Source organism: Macrotis lagotis, chromosome X, assembly GCF_037893015.1.
Source record: "Macrotis lagotis isolate mMagLag1 chromosome X, bilby.v1.9.chrom.fasta, whole genome shotgun sequence".
Lineage (NCBI taxonomy): Eukaryota > Metazoa > Chordata > Mammalia > Peramelemorphia > Peramelidae > Macrotis > Macrotis lagotis.
Genome location: NC_133666.1, coordinates 167,885,572 through 167,912,556, shown reverse-complemented (window position 1 = coordinate 167,912,556; position 26,985 = coordinate 167,885,572). Strand labels below are relative to the sequence as shown.

At 38.8% G+C, this 26,985-nt stretch overlaps 2 protein-coding genes across 6 annotated transcripts in view; one reads left to right on the top strand and one right to left on the bottom strand.

Moving 5' to 3' along the window:
- The window catches only part of TOM1L2 (target of myb1 like 2 membrane trafficking protein), a 170,746-nt gene extending 169,232 nt beyond the window's left edge, over positions 1-1,514 (bottom strand). The window contains exon 1 of one of the 3 annotated variants that reach the window (XM_074208437.1): positions 1,350-1,514. In XM_074208437.1, the coding sequence (XP_074064538.1) occupies positions 1,350-1,401 (52 nt within the window). In that variant the 5' untranslated portion in view covers positions 1,402-1,514. The remainder of the gene's footprint in view (positions 1-1,349) is intronic. The other 2 variants (XM_074208438.1, XM_074208439.1) reach the window with 2 other exon arrangements.
- A 294-nt stretch (positions 1,515-1,808) lies between these two features.
- Positions 1,809-26,985, top strand: part of DRC3 (dynein regulatory complex subunit 3) — a 132,253-nt gene continuing 107,076 nt past the window's right edge. For all 3 annotated transcript variants that reach the window (XM_074208442.1, XM_074208440.1, XM_074208441.1), the window contains exons 1-2: positions 1,809-2,043; positions 25,482-25,659. In XM_074208442.1, coding sequence (XP_074064543.1) covers positions 25,500-25,659 — 160 coding nt within the window. In that variant the 5' untranslated portion in view covers positions 1,809-2,043; positions 25,482-25,499. The remainder of the gene's footprint in view (positions 2,044-25,481; positions 25,660-26,985) is intronic.

The window sequence follows — 26,985 nt, the reverse complement described above, 5'->3', positions numbered from 1 at the left end:
ACAACTCCTCTAGCAAAAATACTGCCTTGGATGAACGAACAAGTAGGTATTGGTAAGAAGATCCTCAACAATGATTTGTTCACTCTCTCAAGGCAAACTGTTTCACTGCTTCTTTGCAAACACTTCCCTAGTGTCATGACACTAGTATCCCTGTCAAGAGTATCTGAACTTTGGGGAGGCTAGGTGGCACTGCGGATAGAGCACCCGCCCTGGAGTCAGGGGTACCTGAGTTCAGGTCTGGTTTCAGACACTTAATAATTACCTAGCTGTGTGGCCTTGAGCAAGACACTTAACCCCATTTGGCTTGGGGGAAAAAAAACAACTAAAAATAAAAAAGATCTGTGAGCCCCAGAGACATAAAAACTTATGGGTTTTGCAATTCAACCCCCCCCCCTTTCCCATCCAAACAAAAAGATCCAGAGAAGTCTTTTTTTACTGTATTTTAGAAAACTTCAAGAGAAAGGACCACAGATCTAGAGACAGAGAGACCTGAGTACAATCTGGTTGAATCCCTTCATTTTTAGAGGTAGGAAAATCGACACCCAAGAGGATTAAATGCCAAGGCCACCGAGACAGTAAATGTCATGGATGAACCCAAGTCTTCTCACTCCAGAGTCAGTCATGCTGAGAGAAGAAGAGGAGGGGAGAGGAGGGAAAGGAGAAAAGAGAAGGGGAGGGGGGGGGGAGAAAGAGAGGAGAAGAATAAGAAGAGGGGGGAGAGGCAGAAGAGGAAAAAAGGAGGAGAGAAGAGAGGCAGGAACCTAGAGAAGAAAAGAGAGAAAGGAGGAGAGATGAAAGGGAAGGAAGGAAGGAAGGAAGGAAGGGAAAGAAAAAGTAGGAAAGGAAAAGAAGAAAAGAAGGAAAGAAGGAAAGAAGGAAAGAAAGAAAGAAAGAAAGAAAGAAAGAAAGAAAGAAAGAAAGAAAGAAAGAAAGAAAGAAAGAAAGAAAGAAAGAAAGAAAGAAAGAAAGAAAAGAAACGACGACAGTGATGAGGTAGGGAGTGGAAGGTGCCACTCACCACCTCGTATTGGGGGCACAACCAGGATGGCTCAGGTCGGCACCAAGAAGTTGGCACTGCTCAAAGAAGCCTGGCCAGCCTCCGGCGCCGACTGGCCTGAGCGGGGTCCTAGAGCAGGGGCCGCCCCTCGGGAAGCGTCCAATCGGATGGCCCGGTCTGGGGGATGCTCAGGAGGTGGCCCGGGCACCCACGCAAAGACGCGGCCGGGGCCTGGCCCCGCCGCCTTGTCCGCCTCAGCCCCGCGCCCCCGCGGCCCGCACAGCGCCCGGCGGAGAAGGGCTGGGACCGGGGCGAGCCGGCCTGGAGATGCCGCCCCTTCAGAGGGCCTTACCGAGGCACTGTCCCACCGGGGTGCTGAACGGGTTCCCCAGGAGAAACTCCATCTTGTGAGGACAGCGGCGAAGGCTGCGGAGGCTCCGACCAGCTGCCCGCCGCCGCCGCCGCAACCAGCCTCCGCGGTTCTCCCGGCCTGAGTGACACTTGCCCCCTTTCCCGAACAGGGAGCTCCGGTCTCCCGGCCCCTCCTGCCGATCTAAGTCCTCATTGGACCGCGTCTCCGCAGACTTCCAACCATTGGTCACCGGCCGTCCTCCGAGAAGCCCCGGCTTATCCCGCAGACTCTGATTGGATCGCGGGACAGATAGGTCATTTGAGCCATCTTTCTGGACCCGGCCCATAGTCGGGGATCCTCAAGGTGATTCGCCAAGAGAGCGATCTATCCAAAGGCTTACCATCATGATTGGATTAAAAACGAGGACGTCACCACCGTCTCCCGCAGAGGCGGACCGAGCAGAGCCCCGCCCTCAGAAGGCAGCGATTGGAGAGAGATTTGTTTTCTATGTGACCGGTTGGTGAGGAAAGCATTTTCCCCCACCCAAAAGTTTGGGCATGTGACCAGTCAACTTTCACCTTGGAGAGGCCGTCATCGGATTTTCCCTTAGCAACCAGACAGCCGCGTCATCCTCCCCTAGCAACCGGGCAAACTTGTGGAGGCTGAAACGAGACGGAGGTGGTTAGAACTCCAGGTGAGATGTCCCGAGCCCAGAACCCAGAGCGGCCTTTCGGGGACCAGCCAGAGGGGAAGGGCGCTCCAGCCTGTCCTGATGCCCCGGCTCCCCGGGCCGGAGGGGAGCGCAGTCAGGGACTGGCTTCTGGGCCTCAGGGGCTAACCGCCCTTCCACCACCACATTCTTTTTTTTTTTTAAAGAAAGTTTTTCTTTTCTTTTCAATTTTATGTTAAAGCAATCGTTAGCATTCTTTTTTTTAAGATTTTATTTATTTTGAGTTTTACAATTCCCCCCCCATCTCACTTCCCTCCCCCCACTCTTAAACCGTCCCTCCTGGGGTCGGGAGCGCCCGCAGATGTCAGCCCCGGCGTCCGTACGATGGGGGGCGGCGGGGTTTCCCACCTGATCCCGCATCTCTTGTGTGGATAATGCACGCCGTTATGTAACCATATAATTTTCAGTATGTATTCGAATTAGCGCTATTTGAAGTTATACCTGTGTAAAATAGGATCATTCGTTCTAGTTTTGGTTTTGTTTTGGTTTTTTTTTGCAAGGCAATGGGGTTAAGCGGCTTGCCCAAGGCCACGCAGCTAGGTCATTATTAAGTGTCTGAGGTCGGATTTGAACCCAGGTACTCCTGACTCCAGGGCCGGTGCTCTATCCTAGCCACCTAGCCGCCCCTAGTTCTAGTTTAATGGAAATCTGGAATAAATCCAGTCCTTAGAGCCTAAACCTTCCCTATCCTCCCCCCCTCCTATCCATCTGTATGTCTCTCTCCGTCCCTCCCTTCCTCTCTCTTCTTTCCCTCTATCCACTTTGTCCAAAAGGTCTCTAATAATGGAACGTTTTTTTCAATTATCCCCTTCAGAGTATTCATTATTTGCACTAATTCGAACTAGCTATAAGTTTCCAAAGCGTTCTTTCCCTGCAGCAAACCTGTGAAGTGGGTGGTTCAAGAATTATTATCCTCAATTTGCAGTTTGGAAAACTTTCCCCTAGCCACTCATCTAGAGACACAACTGTGATTCAAACCCAGAACTCGACTGATCATGAAGCTAATGCTTTTTTTTCACCCCATTCTCTCTTTCCTGTACCATACTAATGTCCTATTCAATTCAATCCGGATTCTAACAGTAGCTGTCCATGTGGAGCATGAGGTAGGCAGACTGAAAGGGAATGGGAATGGAAGAGGAAAATGGAAAATGCTCGCAGGAGGTACCTTCTGGGACTTAGAGGAGCTTTGTCCAGTCCCTCATCCTCCTTTCCTCCCCCCTCCTCTTCTTCAACTTGAGGGGGACTCAAGGAAGATTTAGCCCTAGGGGCAACTGTTCATAATGGGTTCCAGGGTTTTGAAGATAACTGGAAGTCTAGGATCTTTAATCATTAGGGAAATAATTTGCCCAGATCCATATTGGACCTTCCTATTACTCTCTCTTTTTTTTTTTTAAGTTTTTTTTGCAAGGCAATGGGGTTAAAGTGGCTTGCCCAAGGCCACACAGCTAGGTAATTATTAATGTCTGAGGTCGGATTTGAACCCAGGTACTCCTGACTCCAGGATCAGTGCTCTATGCTCTGCGCCACCTAGCCACCCCTCTTCCTATTACTCTTGAGAAGATTGAAGAGCTAATACAGTTGTAATAAAATTTGTTCCCCATGACCATCATACCAGAACTGGAGGATTCCTCACTTATGAATTCTCAAAAACATAGAAAACTCTTAAGGGCCACCCCACCATGAACTCTGAGATTCATAGTAAGGACTGGGTTACACCAGTGAGAACTCTTTCATAAAAGGGTAACAAGACTTACAAACTACTGTGGTGAGGAGGGAGGGGTGGCAGAGGGGAGGAAAAAATGGAAATCTGAAAATATGGGATTTTTTTTGCCTTATTCTGTAGAAAAGGTTGGAGAGGGGAGAAGGGAAGAGAAAATTTGGGGAAGAGAGAGACCACTCTACCTTAGCTTGGATTTCTCAAGTAGGAAACATTCACCAAGTTTGGGCTCATCTCCTTTTCTAATCACTACTAGCCACCTATCTCTACTGGATGAAATTTCTGCCAGTTCTGGGTAAATATCATAATACTGTCCCTCTCTTGCAGCCTTTTCATTGACTACCATTTCCCCTGTACAGCTGACTGTACCCTAAAGACCCAGGCATTGCTAGGGGGTTTGAGATGGGGGAGTGGCAAGAGTTATAGCCACAAGATAGTTGGCATCTGAAAATATAAGACAGCATCAAATACTCATCAACACATAGAACTTAATGTCCTAGACAATGGGACTAAGCACCATGGCACCACCACAATACATACATCAGACAGAGCACAAGGCAAAGCTTCACTTAACAGGTACCTTTTAACTGCAAGTCTAATTTACACGTAGGATATATATTACAAGTCAAATATTAATAGAATTAATAATTAAAATAGGCCTATGAAATAACAAAATTAGCAAAACAAAACTATGAGCAGAGCTTATAAAACTAAGCAAAATTAACAAACCAATGGTACAATACTGTCATAGTACTGATACAAAGCAAGGAAGCATAACAAAAAATAATAAATCATAGATATCTTTAACATATGATAATTTATTTTTCTTATTAAATGCCAATGAACATATATATGAAAGTATATTCAAAATATATATTAACATGGATAAACATTATTATTCTTCTGCTTAGCTTATCTTGCTCAACAGAGTGTTTATACTGCTTGTGAGTATCTTTGGTCTTTTTGTCTTTAGTCATTCCAAAATACAAATCAGTATGTAGGCATGGTTCACACCTAAACATCAACAGTAGGGTGTAAAGTTAGTTGACTTTATTCCTGTAAAATTGTATAAATTTTAAAAATAAGCCATTTGCTGTTTCTACTGAGAGTTTTTGTTGTGGTAATTAGTGCCCTTCACACATACATATAGGGCAGTTAGGTAGTGCAGGGAGAATAGAGCACCATCCCTGGAGTCAGGAGGACCTGAGTTCAAATTTGACCTCAGACGCTTAATAATTACCCAGCTATGTGGCCTTGGGCAAGTCACTTAACCCCATTGTCTTGCAAAAACAAAGCAAAATAAAATAAAATAGAATGTCTTAAAAAAAAGAATACAGTTAAAATATTTGGAATTGTGGATCCTTTTGAAGATGAAAGGGCATTGTTCTAGACTTCCTGATGCTAGCCAAAGCTCACAGCTTTCTTAGCAATGAACTCTCTTTTTTCTTTTTTTTTTCTCTTTTTTTGGGTTTTTTTTAGCAAGGCAATGGGGTTAAGTGGATTGCCTAAGGCCATACACCTAGGTAATTATTAAGTGTCTGAGGTCACATTTGAACTCAGATACTCCTGACTCCAGGGTAGCAATGAACTCTCAAAAAACTCAATATTGATCAAAATAGTTCTTCACAGGATATCTATATACTGAGGAGTACTTTTATAGGATCATAGGTTTATATCACTACTGACTCCCTAAAGGAACTCATAGCACCTCTGAAGATACCAGAGCCTAAATCCAATGCCTTGGATCTCTCAAGCATTCTATGTTCTATACTATTTTAGCAACTGTGAAACTTTCTGGTTTTGGGTTGGATATACCAATCTATATTGTGGAAATTGGGTGAACTCCACTTATAACCCGTCTTGATGTGATTCCATCTTGTGACCCAATTCTGAATGTAGTTCAGTTCCCTTTCTGTTCAGTAATTTGAACTCTGTCTTGAGAGAAAATTTTCTTTAATTGTGAGAAAATTTTATTGCTGGGGCGGCTAGGTGGTGCAGTGGATAAAACACTGACCCTGGAGTCAGGAGTACCTGGGTTCAAATCTGACCTCAGACACACACCTAGCTGTGTGGCCTTGGGCAAGCCACTTAACTTCATTTGCCTTACAAAAACCTAAAAAAAAAAACTAAAACAAAAAAACTTTATTGCATTGTTTGATTCTTGCCCTACATGGTGGAGAAACTGAACTATTTCTACTTGTTGTTGCTTTAGCTAATGTCCTAGGTTTGCTGACCAGAAATCCATTCAGATCTGAAGACTAATGCAAGTTTTCCCACAGTTATGCATCTTAAGCAATCCACAAGACTTATATGAAAACTGGCCCCTTAATGGTCAATGAGTTATTGTTTCCATGTTCCTTTGATTGAATACAGACAATTTGGGGGAAGTGGGACATTGTTTTTCTCATTTCAGGGATTTGTCCATTCTCCCTCTCCCAACTTTGGACATGACCAAATTTCTCTCCCCCTGTATTCAGGGTCTAGTTTCAAGCAGAGAAAGCCTGATCCCAATTTGTTAGGCAATCAGCATGCATTGCTTGATAAATCAATTTGCTCAGAAGCTCAAACTTTTATTTTCTCTATCATTTCATCTTTCATCTGCCACAATATTTAGTGAAGTGGTTGGTTTCCGCCTATATATAGTTTGTGTTCTTACTGTCTCCTTGTAGAGATAGGTAGTTAATGTTAAATGTCCTAAAGGCTTGCCAGTACTTATGTTCTCAGAACACATAGTATGAATTGATAGTATATTTTTTATGCACAATGAGGCTTGTCTCACATTTAGCTTCTTATTGACATCTGTAACCTTTGGGAACAGAAAAATGGCAATTGAGCCCTTTTCTAACACTGCTACATTTCTGGTTTTATATCTCTAGAAAGTCCTTCATCAACCATTTGATATCTTTGCCAGTAATCCTCAGGCACCTAAGGCAAAAAAAAAAAAGAGTTTGTTCAATGAAGTATGGCTCACAGATGCTGTTGGCACACTGTCTAGTGGAAGTCTTAAGACTTTTAGCTGCACTGATAGCAGCTTGTCATCCACTTCAGTGGATGTTACGTTTAACTTTCACTACTACTTTAGGTATTGCCATAATGCTTTCCATCATCATAAGGTTACCACAGTCTTTCCAACTTGGTAGTTAATGCCAAATACATCTAGTATGTATGTATGTATATATGTATGTGTGACTAGTGCTGTTACTCTTCTTCAGCATCTAATTCAGCACTGATCCGCATCTATCTTTTGAAAATTGACTGCTGTCAACCCATATTTGTAACTTTCCCCTGAAAATAGTGCCTTAAATTTCTCAGTAATAGTCTACTTCAAAGCCAGAAACTCCAGGTTGTAGATGGAGTAACAGTTCTCACTGTCACTAGGTCTCTGGGGGCAAATGAAGCCGGTTTCATGTGACCATCACCCTCGGTATAGGTCTGCTCCCAAGTCCTCCAAGGGAGGCATCTGTATTCAGAAATTCAAAATAAAAGGCTTGCTTGGGCTGTAGAGCTCCTTAAGCTAGAATTGTTGCCTGTATAAGGCAGCTGGCCAAGTCTTTGAAAGCTTATTCCTATCAGTCTGTCTATCATTCTCCAAATGGCTTTGTTGGTTTTAAGACAACTTAGTGTTTTTTGTCTTCCTGCTTTTGAGCCTCTTAAATAATACATGTTCAAATAAGGTCATTTCAGTGACTTAGCAGCAGCAGCATAGCTTTTTAATAAATTTTTTATAAGTCCTGCCAAATCTAATAAAGATCTTAGATTTCAAAGGTTTTTTGGACATGACCAAATCAGAAGCATGTCTATCTTCTCGGAAACAGTGTTCATGCCTTTTAGCAAAATAGTATGACCCACATACTTGACAGGAGATCTACAAAAATGGTACTTGTAAAATAAAAATTATAGCACATTTTCCTCTAACTAGTGCAACCTTCAACAGATTTTCTTCTTATTCATCTATGTCAAGAGTTGGCAAACTTAGACCCTCAGGCCAAATCTAACCTGCCTGCCTTTTTGTACAGTTTGCCAGGTCAGAATGATTTAAAAAAAATTTTTTTTTAAGATTTTATTTATTTTGAGTTTTACAATCTTTCCCCTAATCTTACTTCCCCTCCCCCGAAGGCAGTTTGTCAGTCTTTACATTATTTCCATGGTATACACTGATCCAAATTGAGTGTGATGAGAGAGAAATCATCAGAATGATTTTTACCTTTAGCTCACAGACTGTACAAAACAAGAAGTGGGCTAGATTGCCCCTTGATCCATCCAGAGTTTGCTGAGCCTGGGTCCAGATTCTTCTCAAAGACACTTATGTCATCAGTGCACACCAACACTTCTAGGTAGTTTGTGTCTCCAAATACTTTTTCCATCAGTCCTTGGAAAGTGGCAGGTGCTCTTGGAGCATATGTTCAAACTGGTAAAATACAGTTGGAGAGATGAAAGCAGTCTTTTCTTTGTCTTCCTCTGCCATAAAAATCTGATAATCACTGTGCATATTCAACAAAGAAAACCTCTGGCTGTCTAACCCAAAATCCAGGAACTCTTGAACTTTTGCATTGATATTTTGGTCCATTTTTTTTTTCAATTGTTGTTCCAAGTTTGGTAACCAGCACGCAAGCATGACTTTCTGTCCTTTTAAAGTAAAACTATGGCTAATGTGGGTGAGCTCTGTGATAATAGTATTCACTAGTAGTTTCTTTTTTTAATGTAAATTTTTAAAAAATTGAATAAATCATAAAATGAGTATTGCCAATATAGAGCTGAAAAAAAAGAGGACTTTTTAAATGAAACTTCTGTTCTCTAATATGTGTAGCTGACTTTTCATTTTAAAAATGTAATAAATTCTTTTTTGTTGTTGTTGTTGTTTCTGCTAGGCAATGGGGTTAAGTAGCTTGCTCAAGGCCACACAGCTAGGTAATTATTAAGTGCCTGAGGCCGGATTTGAACTCAGGCACTCCTGACTCCAGGGCCAGTGCTCTATCCACTGTGCCACCTAGCCACCCCTAAAAATGTAATAAATTCAAAGCTATTCTGCTTACCTATGATTCTTTTTGTCTTTTCTATTAAAATAAGATATCTGTGATTTCTTTCTTACTTTTTTTTTGGTCACCTCAGTATATCTTCCTTTTTCTTGATATTCTCCTTTCTCCATAGGTTATAAAGAAAAAAAGAAAAATAAAGACCATGTAGCAAATAGGCATAGTTAAGCAAAACAAATATCCACATTGGCCATCCAGAACGTATGTCTTATATTTTGAGGTCATTAGTTCTCCATTAAGTGTTGAGAAACATGATTCATAGTACTTTGGAAACATTGTTAATCATTGCATTGATTTGTATTCTTAAATTCTTCTGTTGTTTTTTCTTTATTATGCTATTGTTATTTTGTAAATTGTTCTGAATCTACTTATTTCACCCTGTATGCAAGACTTCGTGGATTTCTGTGAAATTATCCCTTTTGGAATTTGTTTTCTTAATGAAATGAAATTTATTTTAATTAACAAAATGCTTTCCATCCACTTATCTTCCTTTTGTCTTTTTTTTTTTTTAGATTTTTTGCAAGGCAAATGGGGTTAAGTGGCTTGCCCAAGGCCACACAGCTAGGTAATTATTAAGTGTCTGAGGTCGAATTTGAACTCAGGTACTCCTGATTTCAGGACTGGTGCTCTACTGCGCCACCTAGCTGCCCCTATTTTGTGTGTGTGTGTGTGTGTGTGTGTGTGTGTGTGTGTGTGTGTGTGTGTGTGTGTTTAGGTTCCTTTTTTGTCATTTTTTTTTACAAAGCTTTTATTTTATTTTTTCCAATTATACGTAAAGATATTTTTTCAGCATTCATCCTTTTGCAAACTTTTGAGTTCCATATTTTTCTGCCATCCTCCTTTCCATCCCCCCTCCCCAGAACAATCTGATATAGGTTGTACATTTACAATAGTATTTAACATATTTCCATATTGGTCATGTTGTGAAAGAAGAATGAGAGCTAAGGAGGGAAAAAAAAGAATTAGAAAGAAAGAAACAACATAAGAAATGTTTTAAAAAGTGAACATAGTAAGCTTTGCTCTGCAGTCAGACTCCATGGTTTTTCCTTAGGATGTGGTTAGCATTTTCCATAACAGTTCTCTCAGGATTGTCCTTGATGACTGAACTTCTGAGAAAAGTTTCATCCATTATAGCTGATCGTGCCACAATATTGCTGTTAATTTGAACAATGTGCTGGTTCTGCTCATTTCACTCAGCATCAGTTCATGAAAATTTTTCCAGGCTTTTCTAAGGTCTGACAGCTCATGATTTCTTACTACATCACATTCATGTAACATGTCTTGTTCAGCCATTATCCAATTGATGATCCCCTCAATTTCCAATTCATTGCAGTTACAAAAGAGCTGCCATAAAATATCTTTGTTCATGTGGGTCTTTTCCCCCTTTTTTTATGATCTCTTTGGGATATAGACTTAGTAGAGATATTTCAGGATCAAAGGGTGTGCAGTTTGGGCATAGTTCCAATTGCTCTCCAGAACAGTTGGATAAGTTCATGACTCCACCAACAATGCAGCATTAGTATTGCAGTTTTCCCACATTCTCTCCAGTTTTAATCATTTCCCCCCCTTTTTTTTGTCATTTTAGCCAATCTGATGTGAGGAAGTATTTTAGAGTTGTTATAAGATGCATTCCTCTAATCAATAAAGACTTGGAGTATTTTTTCACATGACTCTATATAGCTTTAATTTCTTTATCTGAAAATGACCTGTGCATACCCTTTGACCATTTATTAATTGTGGAATGATTTGTATTTTTATAAATTCAATGCAGTCCTCTCTATATTTTAGAAATGAAACCTTTACCAGAAAAAGTTATAAAAATGGTTTCCCAGCTTTCTGCATTACTTCTAATCTTGGTTGCTGCTTTGGTTTTATTTGTGCAAAATCTTTTTATTTTAGTGTAGCTAAAATCAGCCAGTTAGCAATTCTGTATAAACTATTTGAAAAAAAGGGGGTGAAGTTCTACAAAATTCCTTTTATGACCCCCTTTTTTCAAATAGTTTATACAGAATTGTAATTATTTTTAAATGTTTGATAGAATTCACTTGTAAATCCTTCTGACCTTGAAGATTTTTTTCTTAGGCAGTTAATTGATGGCTTATTTAATTTCTTTTTTCCAAAATGAGGTTATTTAAGTATTTTATTTCCTCTTCTATTAATCTGGCTCAGTCTGTATTTTTTGTAAATATTCATCCATTTCATTTATAATGTCAGATTTGTTGATATCCAAGTTGGACAAAATAGTTCTGAATTATTACTTTGATTTCTTGGGGATGAATTCACTCTTTTAAGTTTTGATACTGGTAATTTAGTTTTCCTCTTTGTTTTTTTTAAATTTTTTATTTTTTATTTTTTAAATTTATTCTTATTTGGTACAAATAATGTTTTTATACATTAATAAAATATTCTTGTTTAAGAGTAAACATAATACCCCCTCCTCCCAAAAAATATAGACTCTCATGAGCGATAAATTAAAGAGGAAGAGAAAAAAATTAAAATTAAAGTTAAAAATATAATAGTAATAATTATAGGTATGGCCAGGTAGCACAGTGGATGGAGCACCAGCCTGGAGCCAGAAGCACCAGAGGCCAAATCCAGCCATATACACCAAACAATCACCCAACCGTGTGACCCCATGCAAGCCACCCCGACCCCATTACCCTGAAAAAGACAAAAAAAAAAAAAGACCCAAAATAAAATAAAATAGTAACAACAATAGTAGGGGCTGCCGGGTGGTGGACAGAGCACGGGCCCTTGAGCCAGGAGCACCCAGGTCCAAATCTGGCCCCAGACACCTAACAATCCCCCAGCTGTGCAGCCCCAGGCAGGCCACCCAGCCCTATTTGCCCTGCAAACCCCCCCCCCAAAAAAAAAATAAAAAATGTGCTTCAGTCTTTGTTCCAACACCACCAACTCTGTCGCGGGTGGATCACATTCTTTATGATAAGTCCATCACAAAAGTTATTTCCATATTTTTCCACCATTGCCGTTGCTGATTGCAACTCCCTCCATTCATACTTCTCCACTACCATGTACTATATTTTCTTACTCCTTTCACTCTGTCTCTGCTGTAGGGTAGTTGAGTGGTGCAGCAGACAGATCCCTGACCCTGGGGCCAAGAGGCCAGAGCTCACATACCGCCCCTTAGGCCTAGCATCCACCCAGCTCTATGGTCCCAGACAGGCCATCCAATCCCAGCCCCTTACAAGAAGTAAAAAAGAAAATGTGTTATATCTGACCACTCTCCCCCCATGGCCCATCCTCTCATCCATCACTCATATCCCCCTTCCCCCTGATCCCCCCTCCTTCTTACTCCAGATGCCTATACCCCATTGATTATATATGCTGTTTCCTCTCCTAGCCACCTCTGATGAGAGCGAAGATTCCCTCATTCCCCCTTGTCTTCCCCCTCTTCCATATCATTGCAATAGCTCATTGTAATAAAGAAAAATCTTGTTATATGAAATGTCTTAGCCTATTCCTCCTCTCCTTTTTATTTCTCCCATTACAGTTCCCTTTTATCTATTGACTCCATTTTTACACCATATTTTATCTTCAAATTCAGTTTTCTCCTGTGTGCTTCATCTATAAAAGTTCCTTCTACCTGGCCTGTTAATTGAGAAGGTTCATATGAGTATTATCAGTGTTATTTTTTCTATGCAGGAATACATGCAGTTCATCATCATCAAGTCCTTCATATTTTCCCCCTCTCCTCCAATCTCCATGCTTTGCCTGAATCCTGTAATTGAAGATCAAACCTTCTCTTCAGCTCTGGCCTTTCCAACAGGAACATTTGAAATTCCACTGGCTCATTGAAAGTCCATCTTTTTCCCTGGGTTTTGCTGGGTAGTTGATTCTCAGTTGCATTCTGAGCTCTTTTGCCTTCCAGTATATTATATTCCAAACCCTATGAGTTTTTAATATAGTTGCTGCTAAGTCTTCTGTGATCCTGATTGCAGCTCCACATTTGAATTGTGTCTTTCTGGCTGCTTGCAATATTTTCTCTTTGACTTGGGAGTTCTGGAACTTGGCTATAATATTCCTGGGGGTTGTTTTTTTTTTGGATCTCTTTCTCAAGGAGATCGGTGGGTTCTCTCCATTTCTATTTTTCCCTCTGCCTCTAGGATATCAGGGCAATTTTCCTGTAATAATTCTTTGAAAATGATGTCAAGGCTCTTTTCCTGAGCATGACTTTCAGGTATTCCAATAATTTTTAAATTATCTTTCCTAAATCTGTTTTCCATATCAGTTGTTTTTTTCAATGAGATATTTCACATTTTCTTCTAATTTTTCATTCTTTTAGTTTTGAAGTATTGTGTCCCAATTTCTTGTAAAATCAGCAACCACCCTCAGTTCCATTCTTTGTCTGAAGGGTTTGTTTTTCTCAGAGAGCTTTCTTATCCTCTTTTCTGTCTGGCCAATTTTCTTTTTAAAGCATTCTCCTCAATAACTTTTTGAACTGTTTTATCCATTTGACCTAAGCTGGTTTTTAGCATGCTGTTTTCTTCAGCATTTTTTTGGATCTCCTTGACTAAGCTGCTGACTTCATTTTCATGTTTTTCCTGCATCTCTCTTATTTCTTTCCCCAATTTTTCTTCTATCTCCCTCACTTGATTTTCAAAGTCTTTTTTGAGCTCTGTCATGGCCTGAGCCCAATTTCTGTTTTTCTTGGAGTCTTTAGATGCAGGAGCTTGTGCTTCCTCATCTTCAGACTGAGTTTTGATCCTTCTTGGGATCACAGGCAAAGTATTTCTCAATAGTGTTCCTCTTTTTTTCTTTGCTTACTCATTTTCCCAGCCTGAGCCTGCTTTTGGGGTGTTTCCTGAACTTTTGTGTATTAGTGGGACACCCCCACAAGGATCTCAGTGTGTGAGGCTCTACCCTCCCTCCTGGTCTGTGAATGATCATATGCACCCCCGTCTGCCATGGGGCCGAGGTGGGGGGGCCCTGTTCTATGGGGGGGGCCTAGACTGGGATCAGGATCTGAATGTGGTCAGAGCCCCAGAGTCCTGTTCCAGGGGCAGAGGACAGAGCTCGGCAGTTTCTCTTCACTCCCCTCCCTGGGCTCAGTGTTTATGTCCTCGGGACTCCTGCTTACTGGCTTCTGCTTCCAGCTCTGGGCTGCTGTGGCCACCAAGCTTCTTTCTGTGTGCCCTGAGGGCTGGGCTTCACATGCTCGCTCTGGCAGAGGTCCCCCCGCTGATCCCCCAGGTTGTGCCCAGTGCTCCCTGGGGTGTAGATCAGGCAGCTCCCCCACTGCTGTAAGCTGGTTCCCAGCGCCCTGGGGCTGCCTCCAGGAGACTGAAGTTCTTTCGCTCTGGTGGGCCACCCCTCTGGTGGGCCACCCCTCTGACCCCGGGGAGCAGAGCCTTTTTGTTCTTTTCCAGGTTACCTTGGGCTGGAGAACTGCCTCACTGGGTCCCTCTGTGGGTTCTGTCTCTCGAAAATTTAGAGTCCTTAGCTTATAAGATTTAAGATACGATCCTCTCTCCATCTTGGCTCTGCTCCTCCTCTTTTTTTGTTGGTTTTTTTTCCCATAAAATCAACTCTTAATTTTATTTATCAATTCAGTTGTTTTCTTATTCAATTTTTTTGCTTTTGCTTTTTAGAATTTTTAATTTGGTATTTAATTAGGAATTTTAAAAATTTGTACTTTATCTATTTTTTAGTTGCATTCCCAAGTTATTGATCTCCTCTTTCTCTATTTTATTCATGTATTCATTTAGAGATATAAAATTTTCTGTAATAACTGCTTTGGCTTTATCCCACAAGTTTTGATGTGATATTTCATCATTGTCATTGTCTAAGATGGAACTGTTAATTATTTCCATAATTAAATAGCAGTTTGATCTACTCATTCTTTAAAATTAGGTTATTGACTTTTCAATTAATTTGTTTATCCTACCATGACCCTATATTACATGTAATTTTTATTGACATCATGATCCAAAAAGGATACATGTAAAATTTCTGCTTTTATGCATTTGATTTGATTTCACATGGTAAAATTTTTCTGTAGATGCCACGTACCACAGAGAAGAAGGTATATCCCTTTTGTTCCCCATTCAGATTTTTCCATAGTCTGTTATATCTAAGTTTTCTAAACTTCCATTCACTTTCTTAATTTTCTTCTTTTTTATTTTGTGATAGATTTATTTGATTCTGACAGAGGGTTGTTGAGGTCCCATACTAATATAATTTTGCTCTCTATTTTTTCCTGTAGCTATTTTAACTTCTGCCCTAAGAATTTAGAGACCTTGTACATATATGTTTGCTATCTTTATTACTTTATTGTCTATGGTACATTTTAGGAAGGTGTAGTTTCCTTCCTTACCTCTTTAAATTAGATCTAATTTTGCTTTTGCATCGTCTGAGATCAGGATTGTTACCCTTGCTTTCTTCACTTCAGCAGAAGCATAATATATTCTGCTTCATCATTTTACTTTTATCTTGTGTGTATCCCTCTGCTTCAAATGTATTTCTTGTAAACAACATATTGTAGGATTCTTGGGGTTTTTTTGCGGTCTTTTTTTTTTTTTTGCATTTTATTTGTTTTTCAATTATATGCAATAGTAGTATCTACCTATCATTTTTTGTAAGGTGTTGTATTTTATAATTCCCCCTCACCTTCCCTTCCCCCCTCACAGAAGGCTGTCTGGTAGTCTTTACATTGTTTCCATGCCATACATTGATAGAAATTGAATGTGTTATAAGAATAAACATTAACCCCCTCCCCGCACTGAGAAGATGAGAAACCTAAAAAAATAGAGAGAGAAAAAAGAATGTACTTCAGTATGCATTGAGATTCCAATGGCTCTGTCTCTGGGGTGAGTTGCTTTCTTTATCATAAGTCCACTAGAGAAGTTGCTTCAATATTTTTCCCACAGTTGCTATTACTAGCTGTACCTCCACTCTATTCCTCCCCACTCTCATTTATTCTATTCTCTCTCTCCTTTCATCCTGGCCCTGTCCAGAAGTGTGTTCAATCTGAGTACCCTCTCCTTCGATCTTCTTTCTCTTCTATCACCTGTCCCCCGCCCTCCCTCCCCCCATTCCCCCTTATCCTGTCCCTTTCTTCTCGTTTTTCTCTGGTGTAAGATAGATTTTCTCACCTTATTAAGTGTGTATGTTATTTCCTCTCTGAGCCATTTCTGATGAGAATGAAGGCTCATTCTCCCTTGCCTTCCCCCTTTCCACTCCATTGAAAAAGTTTTTTTCTTTGACTCTTATGTGAAATTTCTTAGCTTCTTCTTCTTCATCTCCTTTACCTTCCTCCCAGTACTTTCCTTTATCAACCATTGACTCCATCTTTTTACTATATATTATATCATTATATTCTGCTCCTTCCTATGTCCTGTTTATATATACTATTTCTAACAGCTCTTATAAATGAGAAAGTTCATATGAGTTATCAATATCTTCTTCCTGTGCAGGAATACAAACAGTTCAATATCATTAAGTTCCTCATAGTTATTCCTTCTCTTTCACCCCTTCTATGGTTCACCAGAGTCCTGTACTTGGAGATCAAACTTTCTGTTCAGCTCTGGTTGTTTCAATAGGAAAGTTTGAAAGTCCCCTGATTCATTGAAAGTCCATCTTTTCCCCTGAAAGAGGATGTTCAGTTTTCTGGGTTGTTGATTCTCTGTTGTAAACCTAGAGCTTTTGCCTCCTGGAATATTATATTCCAATCCCCATGAGCCCTTAATGTAGATGCAACCAGATCCTGTGTAATTCTGACTATGGAGCCTCAGTAGTTGAATTGTTTGTTTCTGGAAGCTTTTAGAAGTTTCTCTCTGATTTGGGAGTTTTGGAATTTGGCTATAATATTCCTGGAAGTTTTTCTTTTGGGATCTCTTTCAGGGGGTGACCGGTGAATTCTCTTGATTTCTATTTTACCCTCTGCTTCTAGGATCTCAGGACAATTTTGCTGTATTATTTCTTGAAAAATGAAGTCTAGGCTCTTCTGATCATGGCTTCAGATAGCCCAATAATTTTTAAATTATTTCTTATGGTTCTGTTTTCGAGGTCGGTTGTTTTTCCAATGAGATATTTCACATTTTCTTCTAAATTTTGACTTTTTTGGAAGTTTTATTTCTTCCTGATTTCTTGCAAAGTCATCAGTTTCCTTTAGTTCCATGCTGCATTTGAAGGAGTGATTTCTTTGGAGAGCTTTTTTATTTCCCTTTCCAGCTAACCAATTCTGCTTTTTAAGGCATTCTTCTCCTCATTTGCCTTCTGATTTGCTTTTTCTATTAGATCTAAACTGATTTTAACGTATTATTTTCTTCAGTTTTTTTTTTGTATTTCTTTCCCCAAGCTGTTAATTTGGTTTTCATGATTTTTCTGTATCGCTCTCATTTTCTCTTCCCAATTTTTTCTCCATCTCCCTTAATTGCTTTTCAAAGTCTTTTTTGAGCTCATCCATAGTCTGAGCCCATTTTCTATTTCACTAGGAGGTTTTGGATATGGAAGATTTGATTTTGTCATCATCTGAGTATGTGTTTTAATCTTCCATGGGATTAAAGTAATTCTCTATGGTCAGTTTCTTCTTTTTCTGTTGTTTACTCATTTCCTCAGCCCAAGACAGCACTTCCAAGCCTTTGGGTTTTTTTTTGGGGGTGGGGTGGGACACCCTACTGGGACCTTTATTCCTCCAAGGTCTTATGCTGTCTTGCCTGTGCTTTGATATGTAGATGACTACCACACTTCCCTCTGCCTTGGAGCTTTAAGGAGGGGTCCTGCTTGGCTAACTTAGTATGTAAGCCCAAACTGCAGCTGGATCTGAGTGTGGGCATACAGCAGAATCCTACCCCAAGGGAGAGCAGAAAATTTCTGCAGTCTGCCCTGACCCCCTTGGCATCTGTGGGGGTGCAGGCTGCTTTCTCCAGATTCTCACTGCAAATTTTGCAGCTGGTGTTCCTCACTCCACACTCATTCTGGTGTAGCAGAGTTTTCTCACTTCCCCTTCAAGCTGTTGCCAGTGCTCTCTGGGTTGGGCTGTACTGAGTGGCCTGCAGCTTTTATCCAACCCCTGGTCCAAGTGAAACACACTTTTTTTTTTTAAAGATTTTTCAAGGCAATAGGGTTAAGTGGCTTGCCCAAGGCCACACGGCTAGGTAATTATTAAGTGTCTGACATTGGATTTGAACCCAGGTACTCTTGACTCCAAGGCTGGTGCTCTATTCACAGCACCATCTAGCTGCCCCTCACTGCGCCACCTAGCCGCCCCAAAACACACTTTTTCCTTGAAAATTCTAGTTATCTTGTACTGGAAAATGTATCACTCAGTCTTTCTGTGGGTTCTTCCCCTCTAAATTTTGGCTAGAGTCATAATTTGTTGGCTTTTGGGGGTTTTTTCCATGGGGGAGGAATTCCCAGGAAATGCTGCCTTCATGCCACCATCTTGGCTCTGCCTCCCTCCCCCCAGGAATCTCATTTTTAATCTAATAAGTTATCCATTTTCATTTTATGGGAGAGTTCATCTTATTCACATTCACAGTTATGACTACTAAGTCTGTATTTCCCTTCATTCTATCTTCCCCCTATTTTTGCTTTTCTTTCTCATTTCTCTTTTTCCCTCTTTATCAGTGTTTTGCTTCTGACTGCTGTCTCCCTCAATTTGCCCTTTCCCATTTCCCCTCCTATTTCCCCTTTAGGGTAAGATAAATTCCTAAACCCAATTGGTACTGTATGTTATTTCCTCCTTGAGCTATATTTGTGAGAGTAAAATTCACTTAGTGTTCACACTTTTTCTTCTTTCCCTCTACTATAATAAGTCCTTTGTGCCTCTTCACATTGTGTTAATGATCCTCTGATGCTTCTGCCTTCTTCTCCCAGTATAATCCTTTTCCCATATTTTTTATACTTATCTTACATACATACCCTCTATCAAAGTATACTCCTTTCAATTGTCCTAATAGAAGTACAGTTTTCAAGAGTCATAACCATCATCACATCATTATCAATGTATTCCCACAACTTCTGTATAATTGTATTCCTTTTAAGTATTTTAAGAGAAATATAATTCTCTAGAGTTACAAGTATCGTCTTCTTGTGTAGGTATGTGGACAATTTAGTCTTATTGAGTAACATTTATTTTTCTTTTTGTTTACTTGTTATGCAACTCTTGAAGATTTGTATCTGAAGTTCAAATTATCAGTTCAGTTTTAATTTTTTCTATCAGGTAATTTCAAAGTCTTCTATTTCATTGAACAGTCATCTTTTCCCCTGAAAGAATATGCTGAATTTTGTAGGTTAGTTGATTCTTGGTGGTAATCCAAGGAATATTATATATATATATTATATTTTATTATATTATATTCCAGGCCCCTCAGTTTTTTTGATATTTAAGCTAATAAATTTTGCATCATATTGTCCCTAGTATTTAAATAACTTCTTTTTGGTTTCTTGGAGTGTTTTCCTTTAGCTGGGAATTCTAAAATTTGGCTGCAATATTCCTTGGAGATTTTATTTTGAGATTTCTTTTTGAGGATGATGATGAATTCTTTCATGGACTACTATATCTTCTTGTTCTAGGATATTAGTGCAGTTTCCCATAATAATTTCTTGAAAGACTGTTTCAGTCCCTTTTTGTGATTATGACTTTCATATATTATCTGTCATGGATCTATTTTCTGGGTTGATCATTTTTTTCCTGAGTGGTACTTTATATTATTGTCTATTTTTCCAGCCTTTTGGTTTTTATTTGATGGAGTCTTGGTGTCTCATAGAATCATTAGTTTCCATTTGTCCAATTTTAATTTCTAGGGTTTTTTTCATTTAGCCTTTGTGTTCCCTTTTAAATTGCTTAATTTTACTTTTTTAAAATTTAAGGCAGTGGTGTCAAGTGACTTGCTCAAGGTCACATAGCTAGTCAATTATTAAGCATCTGAGGCCGGATATGAACTGAGGTACTCCTGACTCCAGAGCTGATGCTCTATCTACTATGCCACCTAACATTAATTTTATTTTTAATTCACTTGGTTTTCTTTTCCAGTTGGTTATTTTTATTTTTAGATGTTATTTTCCTTTTCTAGTTGGTCAATTTTGTAAAAAAGTTGAGTGCTTTTACTATTTTGCCAATTTTATTTTTAAAGTTATTGCTTCTTTCAGTCAATTTTTTCATAATTCTCCTGCATGATTCTCATTTCTTTTCTCAAATTTTCTTCTTTGGTTTTTAAAATTCTTTTTGAGCTCTTCCAAGAGGTCTTTTTTGCAAACCAATTCATAAACCTCATTGAGGCTTCATTTACAGACATTTTCTCACTACTCTTCTATTCTGAAACTCATCCCTGTCAGAATAGGAGTTATCTTTGACTAATGCCTTTTTTGCTTTGGGTTTTTTTTTTGTTCATTTTTTGCTCATTTTTGCTTTGCTCCTGGGACAAAGGGAGCATAGTCCCAAACTTTTTGGGCTGGGGCTGGGAGATCTGATCCCTTGCTTTCCTCTCTGATATTTCAGGTGCTAGCAGTTTGTTCTCTGCATTAGGGCAGCTCAAGCCAGTTGTGCCTGTTGCACCAGTGTTTTGGAGCTTCTTCCTAGCTGGGGATTGGACCCTTACTAGGCCTGCTGCACAAGCTGGGACCTGAGCTGCCCTGAACTTTTCCACCTCCACTGGGCTACACTTCCCTTTTACCTATTCACAAGTTGCTGAATTTCCTTCTCACATTGATTTTTATGGGTTCTGTCACTTCAGCGTCTGTCTAGAGGCTTCATTTAAAGTTATTTCAGGAAAAGCGCTGGGATCTTCCTGACTTCAGGCCACCATCTTGGCGTCATTTCTTACAGCACAGTTATATTCTGTTAATAGTCATATACCACAGTTTACTCAGTCATTTACAATTCATAGCTACCTCCTTTATTTCCAGTTCTTTGCTGGTACTAAAAGAGCTATATAGATTATATATATGTATATACATACATATATATATTTATTTATTTGTTTGTTTGTTTGTTTATATAGATTTTTTATGGCTGTGTCTTTTCCTTATTTAATTTAATCTCTTTGGGGTCGTGATATCACTGGGACAAAAGGTATGTATAGTTTAGTCTAAACTTTTGGACTTTAGTTCTAAATTGATTTCCAGAAGAGCTGGGTCATTTCTCTGCTCCAGCAACTGTATCTTAGTGTGCCTGTTTTTCCTTATGTCCCTTCAATAATTGTCATTTTCCACATTTGTCATCCTTGCCTCTGTCATTGGCTTAAAGTAGATTCTCAAAGTTAGGGTTGTTCCCTGGGAGAGCACGGGTCCTCTCCTTGAGAAAATTCTTAATTTTGACCTGGGGTGTTGTTTTCTGCCAGCACATATTCACTCCTATGTCTGCCATCAGCCAAAGTTTTTCTGCCTGATCCTGTGACTCTTGCCCTCTTATCATGTGAAATTTTTTTATGAAATTTTTCATACAATTCAGTGTACTTCTAACCATATTCAAGTGAGGTTTCTCCATATGACTCAGGGAAGCTGGCCCTTCTCTTTCTGTCTTGTCTATGAAGAACTAGTCATGTTTCCCCATCAACTTAATGTTTTTAACTTTGGACCATTAAGCCATTACAGTGCTATTTGATTTAGGAAAGCTATACCTTCAGAGTTGTCTAGGCATAAGTAGAACTAACACTCTGGTTATGGTTATATAGTGCCAACATCACTTACAAATGAATATTTTGTATATGACAAACTAAATGCAGTTCCAAGCATGGATTTCCCATATTGTGCTGTTATCATTTTCATTCATTCATGTCACAGATTTCTTGGGAACAATGACCCAACTTTATTAACTCCTGGTGTAATGATGTGAACTTTCCTTTTTCTCATTTTGTCTGGTGTTCTTAAATGCTCAATGTGTTCTGGTAGTTACACCAGGTGTTTGCTTTTTTGGGTTGTGCTCACTCATGGAATACCAGCCTCCTTGCAGTCTCCCAACTTCTTTACTTACCTCTTCTGAGCTTTTCTATCCTCATTCTTATACATTTAGTCTACTTCAAGAATTAGCCTCCTCTCCAAATGTGACCATGTCCTCACCGCATTTGTGACAATACTTTTTAAACATCACCTACCAGTACTCATTGTATTATCAAAGAGCAATAATGTAACTAGCCAAACAAATTAGTAAATGATAGCAATGCCAATTAGAAGCAGTAACAACTAGCAACAGTAATTATCAGTGAATTATCAGCAATGTGAACATGTATGTAAACAGCTAAAATAAGGCAATCATAAAAACAACTGGTATTCTCATTAGCCTCATCAAATGACAAGCATTAATATTCATAAGAGATCAAGTAGCACATTAGTTTCACTTCAACAGAGTTAATTCAGATAAAATTGGAAAGCAATTTAATTCTACAAAAAATTTTTTGGAAGAAATGCAAAACAAGAGAGACCACACATACAAAAAAGACAGAAATATTCCAATGATGGGTTCAGTGGAAAAGAAAAAATAAAGTATTATTTATTACTAGTTGAAGATGGAAGAGGGAGGGAGTCAGTAAAATATAAAATTAAAATTAAAAGAAAATCCAGCACATTATAATTCTGTTGAAAATTAGTCAGTGTTTGACTAAATTCAATTCAAGGTATTAAAAAATGAATTAATGGAATATTAAAATGAAAATCATGAGGAGAGAAAAATCATCAGAACAACATGAAAACCTTTGTAATAAATTCTTTATCAATATTATTCAAGTCATCCTGTTGAAAGAAGCAAAGGAAAAACAACTGAAATGATGTAAAATTTTAGAAATTAATCCTAGAATGAATTTCTTATTTGTCTTCATGGAAAGATAGATGGATGAATAAAAAAAATTATTAAGCATTTATCATATGCTATTGCCTTAAACACTGGGATACTGTACAAACAAGATAGTCTCTGCTTTCAGGATACCTGCTTTTTAAAGGGGGAAAAGAGCAAATAATGTGACCCTAGAAGAAGTGTTTGGCATGCTTATGATAATCTGGTGGGATAGTCTGGTGCTAGGTAAAATACAAATGAAAGCTCCCCTATCAGAGCACGGAGCCACGTGGACAGACACAACCCCACCCCTCACCCCCACCTCCAAAGTGGGAGGTCAAAGTATTATCAGAGAGCAGGCTCACTGATCTCACCCACTGTACCAACTCAGAGCATTCCTGGTAACTGGGTTTTAGTCCAGGGCCTTTTCCCATAGTGAACTCTGTTAGCTTGTTTGTTTGTCCTTCATTCTGAAAAAGGTCAATGACATCAGGTAGATGGTGCCAGGACATGCAAACGTGTTGGATTTAAATGAGGGGTGCTGGGTGAAATCATCAGCCTTACTTTATCCTCCAGAGCCATCTGGGTCCCGTGGTCAGATATGAATGAGGATGACTGAAGATGACCCTGGATGCTGTGGGAGAGACCTTTACTTTTTTAAGCTAAGATCTTTAGCAGGTCTCAGTTTGCCTGGAGCAACATCCATTCAGTAACTAAGTCAGATAAAGAAAAAATGGAGCAGAGAATAGCCTCTTTTGAGAAGTGAAAAAAGCGAAACAAAACATTTGCTCGCACGGTATAAGGGTTTAGGTTCTTTTAGGATTAAGGGAAATAATTTGCTCCAAAGCGACTTCAAGGATTCTCTTTATTCTTGGGAAGATTCGTGAGTTATAAAAATTGTAATGAAATTGACTGGTCACCAAACTGGAATAATTCCCAGTTAAATATTTTTCAAATTTTTAAAAAAATATTAATTTATTTTTCCAACTACATGCAAAGATAATTTTCAACATTCATTTTTTTAGTAAGATATTGAGTTCTACATTTTTCTCCCTCTCTCCCACCCTCTTTCCCTTGACAATGAGTAATCTGATATAGGTTATATACGTATATACATATACATATGTTAAACTTTTTTCCATATTAGTTATGTGAAAGAAAAATCAGAACAAAAGAGGAAAAAACATGAGAAGAAAAAATCTTAAAGCATAAGACAAGTTTTTAAAAATAATTTATTTTTGAATTTTATAATTTCTCATTTCCCTCCCCCCCGCCCCCACAAAGGGCAGACTGTTAGTCTTTATATTGTTTCCATGCTATACATTGATCTAAGTTGAATGTGTTGAGAACTCAAATCCTTAAGGAAAAAAATAAAATATCAGAGATAGTAAAATTACATCAGAAGATAAGTTTTTTTTTTTAAATTAAAGGTAATAGGTCTTTCTTCAAACTCCGCAATTCTTTCTCTGGATACAGATGGTATTCTCCATCGCGGATACCCCAAAATTGTCCCTGACTGTTGCACTGATGGAATGAGCAAGCATAAAACAAATTTTAAAAATGGAAGGTAGTATGCTTTGATCTACATTCAGACTCCATATTTCTATCCCTGGATATATATATGGCATTTTCCATCACAAGTCCTTCAGAATTGTCTTTAATCATCGTGCTGCTGAGGACAGCTAAATCTATTATAGCTGATCATCACATGTTGTTGCTGTTAATAATACTTTGCAAAATTTTAGCAATCCCTTGGGATGGGGGCCAGGGGGTGGGGGGGTGGGGGCATCCCTGTTAACATTCTGAAACAAAGTGAGCAGAGATTACTGCTGATCAGCAGACCTTTACAAAAGGAGAACAGAGGGAATGCAATAAACTTCAATGAAGGGAGAGGGTGAGAATGGCAATCTAGAAATAGATGGACTTTTTTGTTGCACTCTAGCTAAAGAGATAGTAGAGGAGAGATAGAACTCTATCAGGTCTTGGATTCCTTGGCTACAGAGCATTTCTCAAACTTGTAAGTATCCAAATCTAAAGAAATGTTTCCTCTATATTTTCCTGGGGGAAAAAAATGAGAAGGGAAAACCACATTTCTCAATTTGCCATTATTCACATTATGAAGACTTTAGCATTGGTCTGATTTGTGGAGATGTTCCCCAGAGAAAAAGATCTTCTGATCTTTGCCAATAATTTTTTCCATTGTCAGGAAATTAGCCATTTATTATGGATTTATGACTTCATTGATTTGGATATTCCTTATATTAGACATTGATCCACTATTCATCTTGTACAATTCTTTTCCATGTGTTCCTTTTTCAGTTTATCTATCCTGTATTCAGGGACTTCTCCTAGGCCTTTTAACATTCCATATATATGTGATATAGATTTCCCTTGCTCTTGCTACATTTTGGGCCCATCTATTTTTTGTTTTTATAGGTTTTGGTTTTTGTTTTTTTGCAAGACAAATGGGGTTAAGTGGCTTGCCCAAGGTCACACAGCTAGGTAATTATTTAATGTCTGAGACCGGATTTGAACCCAGGTACTCCTGACTCCAGGGCGGGTGCTCTCTCCACTGCACCACCTAGCTTCCCTGGGCCCATCTATTTTAATTAGCTATTATAATTTTCATATCCAAAGTATGGATGAAAGCTGGAAAGACTTGAAATCATCTCTTTTTGTGGAAGAAATTGACCAGAGAGGGGAAAACTGGCTTCAAACTCTAGTTTCTCAAGAAATTTCAGAATTTATTTTCCCACAGAATAATACCATATAAATGGGCTAATTAGATGACTAACTACTTTTTTACTTTCCCCATCTCCCTATTAGGAGTTCTAGGCATCATTGCTCTGTTTATATTCAAGTCTACAACAGGTCACAGATAAATTTCTGGTATGTTGCATAAAAAAATTGTTCTGTTCTTTAGGATAACTAAGATTGGAAGATGATTCGGTTATATGATACTATAGAGCCAAATGTGATTGATGAAGAGCTGCTTACATTGGCTGTGGAAGAACAGGGACCTCAAGATGTAGCAGGACAAGTAGCTAAACAGGAGCGCATTAATTTCAAAGATGTCTTAAGTCTGCAGCTGGATTTTCAGAGTGAGTTGTATGTGTCTCTGTAGAGAGAGAGTTTCTCTTGTTTTGTTCTGTTAGGTTTAACTTTTTTTTAACACCACTGTGGTTTAGACTTTATCTAAGGAACCTAAATTCCTAATAAAATGTAAATGTAGAATAATTTCCAGTTAGATTTGGTATTTCATTTATAATAATGACAGTTAGACCTAGACTAAGATTAGACTCTTCCTAGGTATAATGCTATTTGAATAATTTCATTTTAAATAAATATAAGCAATTTATAAAAAGTTCCAGTGAAATTATTGTTTGAGTATCAATGGAATTTTTGTTGATGAATAAGAAATGAGTATAACTGGCTCTAAATATCAGTATTTCCTAATTTACATGTAATGAAGGAGACTAAGTATAAGGAGAGGTCTGTTGTAGAATATGACTCAAAGAAAGGCAAAATAGAATCTCTACATTCTTCTCCTCCCACCCTTTTCCAAGGAAAACTTTTATTCTTTCATTGGGATTTGGAGGCCACCACTAGACTTTCTTCTGAAAGAGGGGCTTTGAGTGGGGATTACATACCCGTTTGATGAACATATTGAAGCATGGACAGCAACTGGTTTTAAAAGTCTGTATGAATGACAAAGTGACAATTACAAAGAGATATCTAGAAACAATCAGATTGCTCTTTTTCCCTCTGTAGAGAATTAAGAAAATTCAAAGAACAGAGTTTTCAAGGGCTCCAATTTGTTATTGAATTTAGGTATGCCTTCCCAAATCAAGGTCACTTGGGGCTTCTGTAAATAACAGAACTCCATGAAAGGTAAGCAATGGGTCAGTTCAATGTGTTCGAACAAATATTTGTTGTGTGTCTACTATGTGAGAGGTGCCAGTCTGATCTAGTATAGGAATACTTAAAGTAAACTGAGGCATAAAGTTCCAAGCATAATAAAATTGTTAATAAAGCATGAATATACCAGTGAATAAAATCTTAGCTTCCTCAGTAAGCTAAGACCCCAAATGAAGGGGACACTTCTCTTTTATAGGTTCTTGGGGAATATAGAACAAAAAACAAAACAGGGCAGGTGACCTCATAGGATTGGGGAAAAACATGGTTTGAAACATAGCTAAGGCAAGGGGAACAAGGAAAAGTCTGGAAAGAAGGGCTAGCACTGACCCCCTCCTTCCTCCCTTTGACTAAGAAGTATTCAGTGTTGGAATTTGGATAGCATGGTGGTTGAAAGATATTAGACCTGACTCCCCAAAGTCAGCAACACCATAAAAGTTGATTCCTTCAGTCAAGGACAGAAAAGTGATTAGCAAGGAAACTGGATTTCTAAGCTTAACCCATTATGGGAC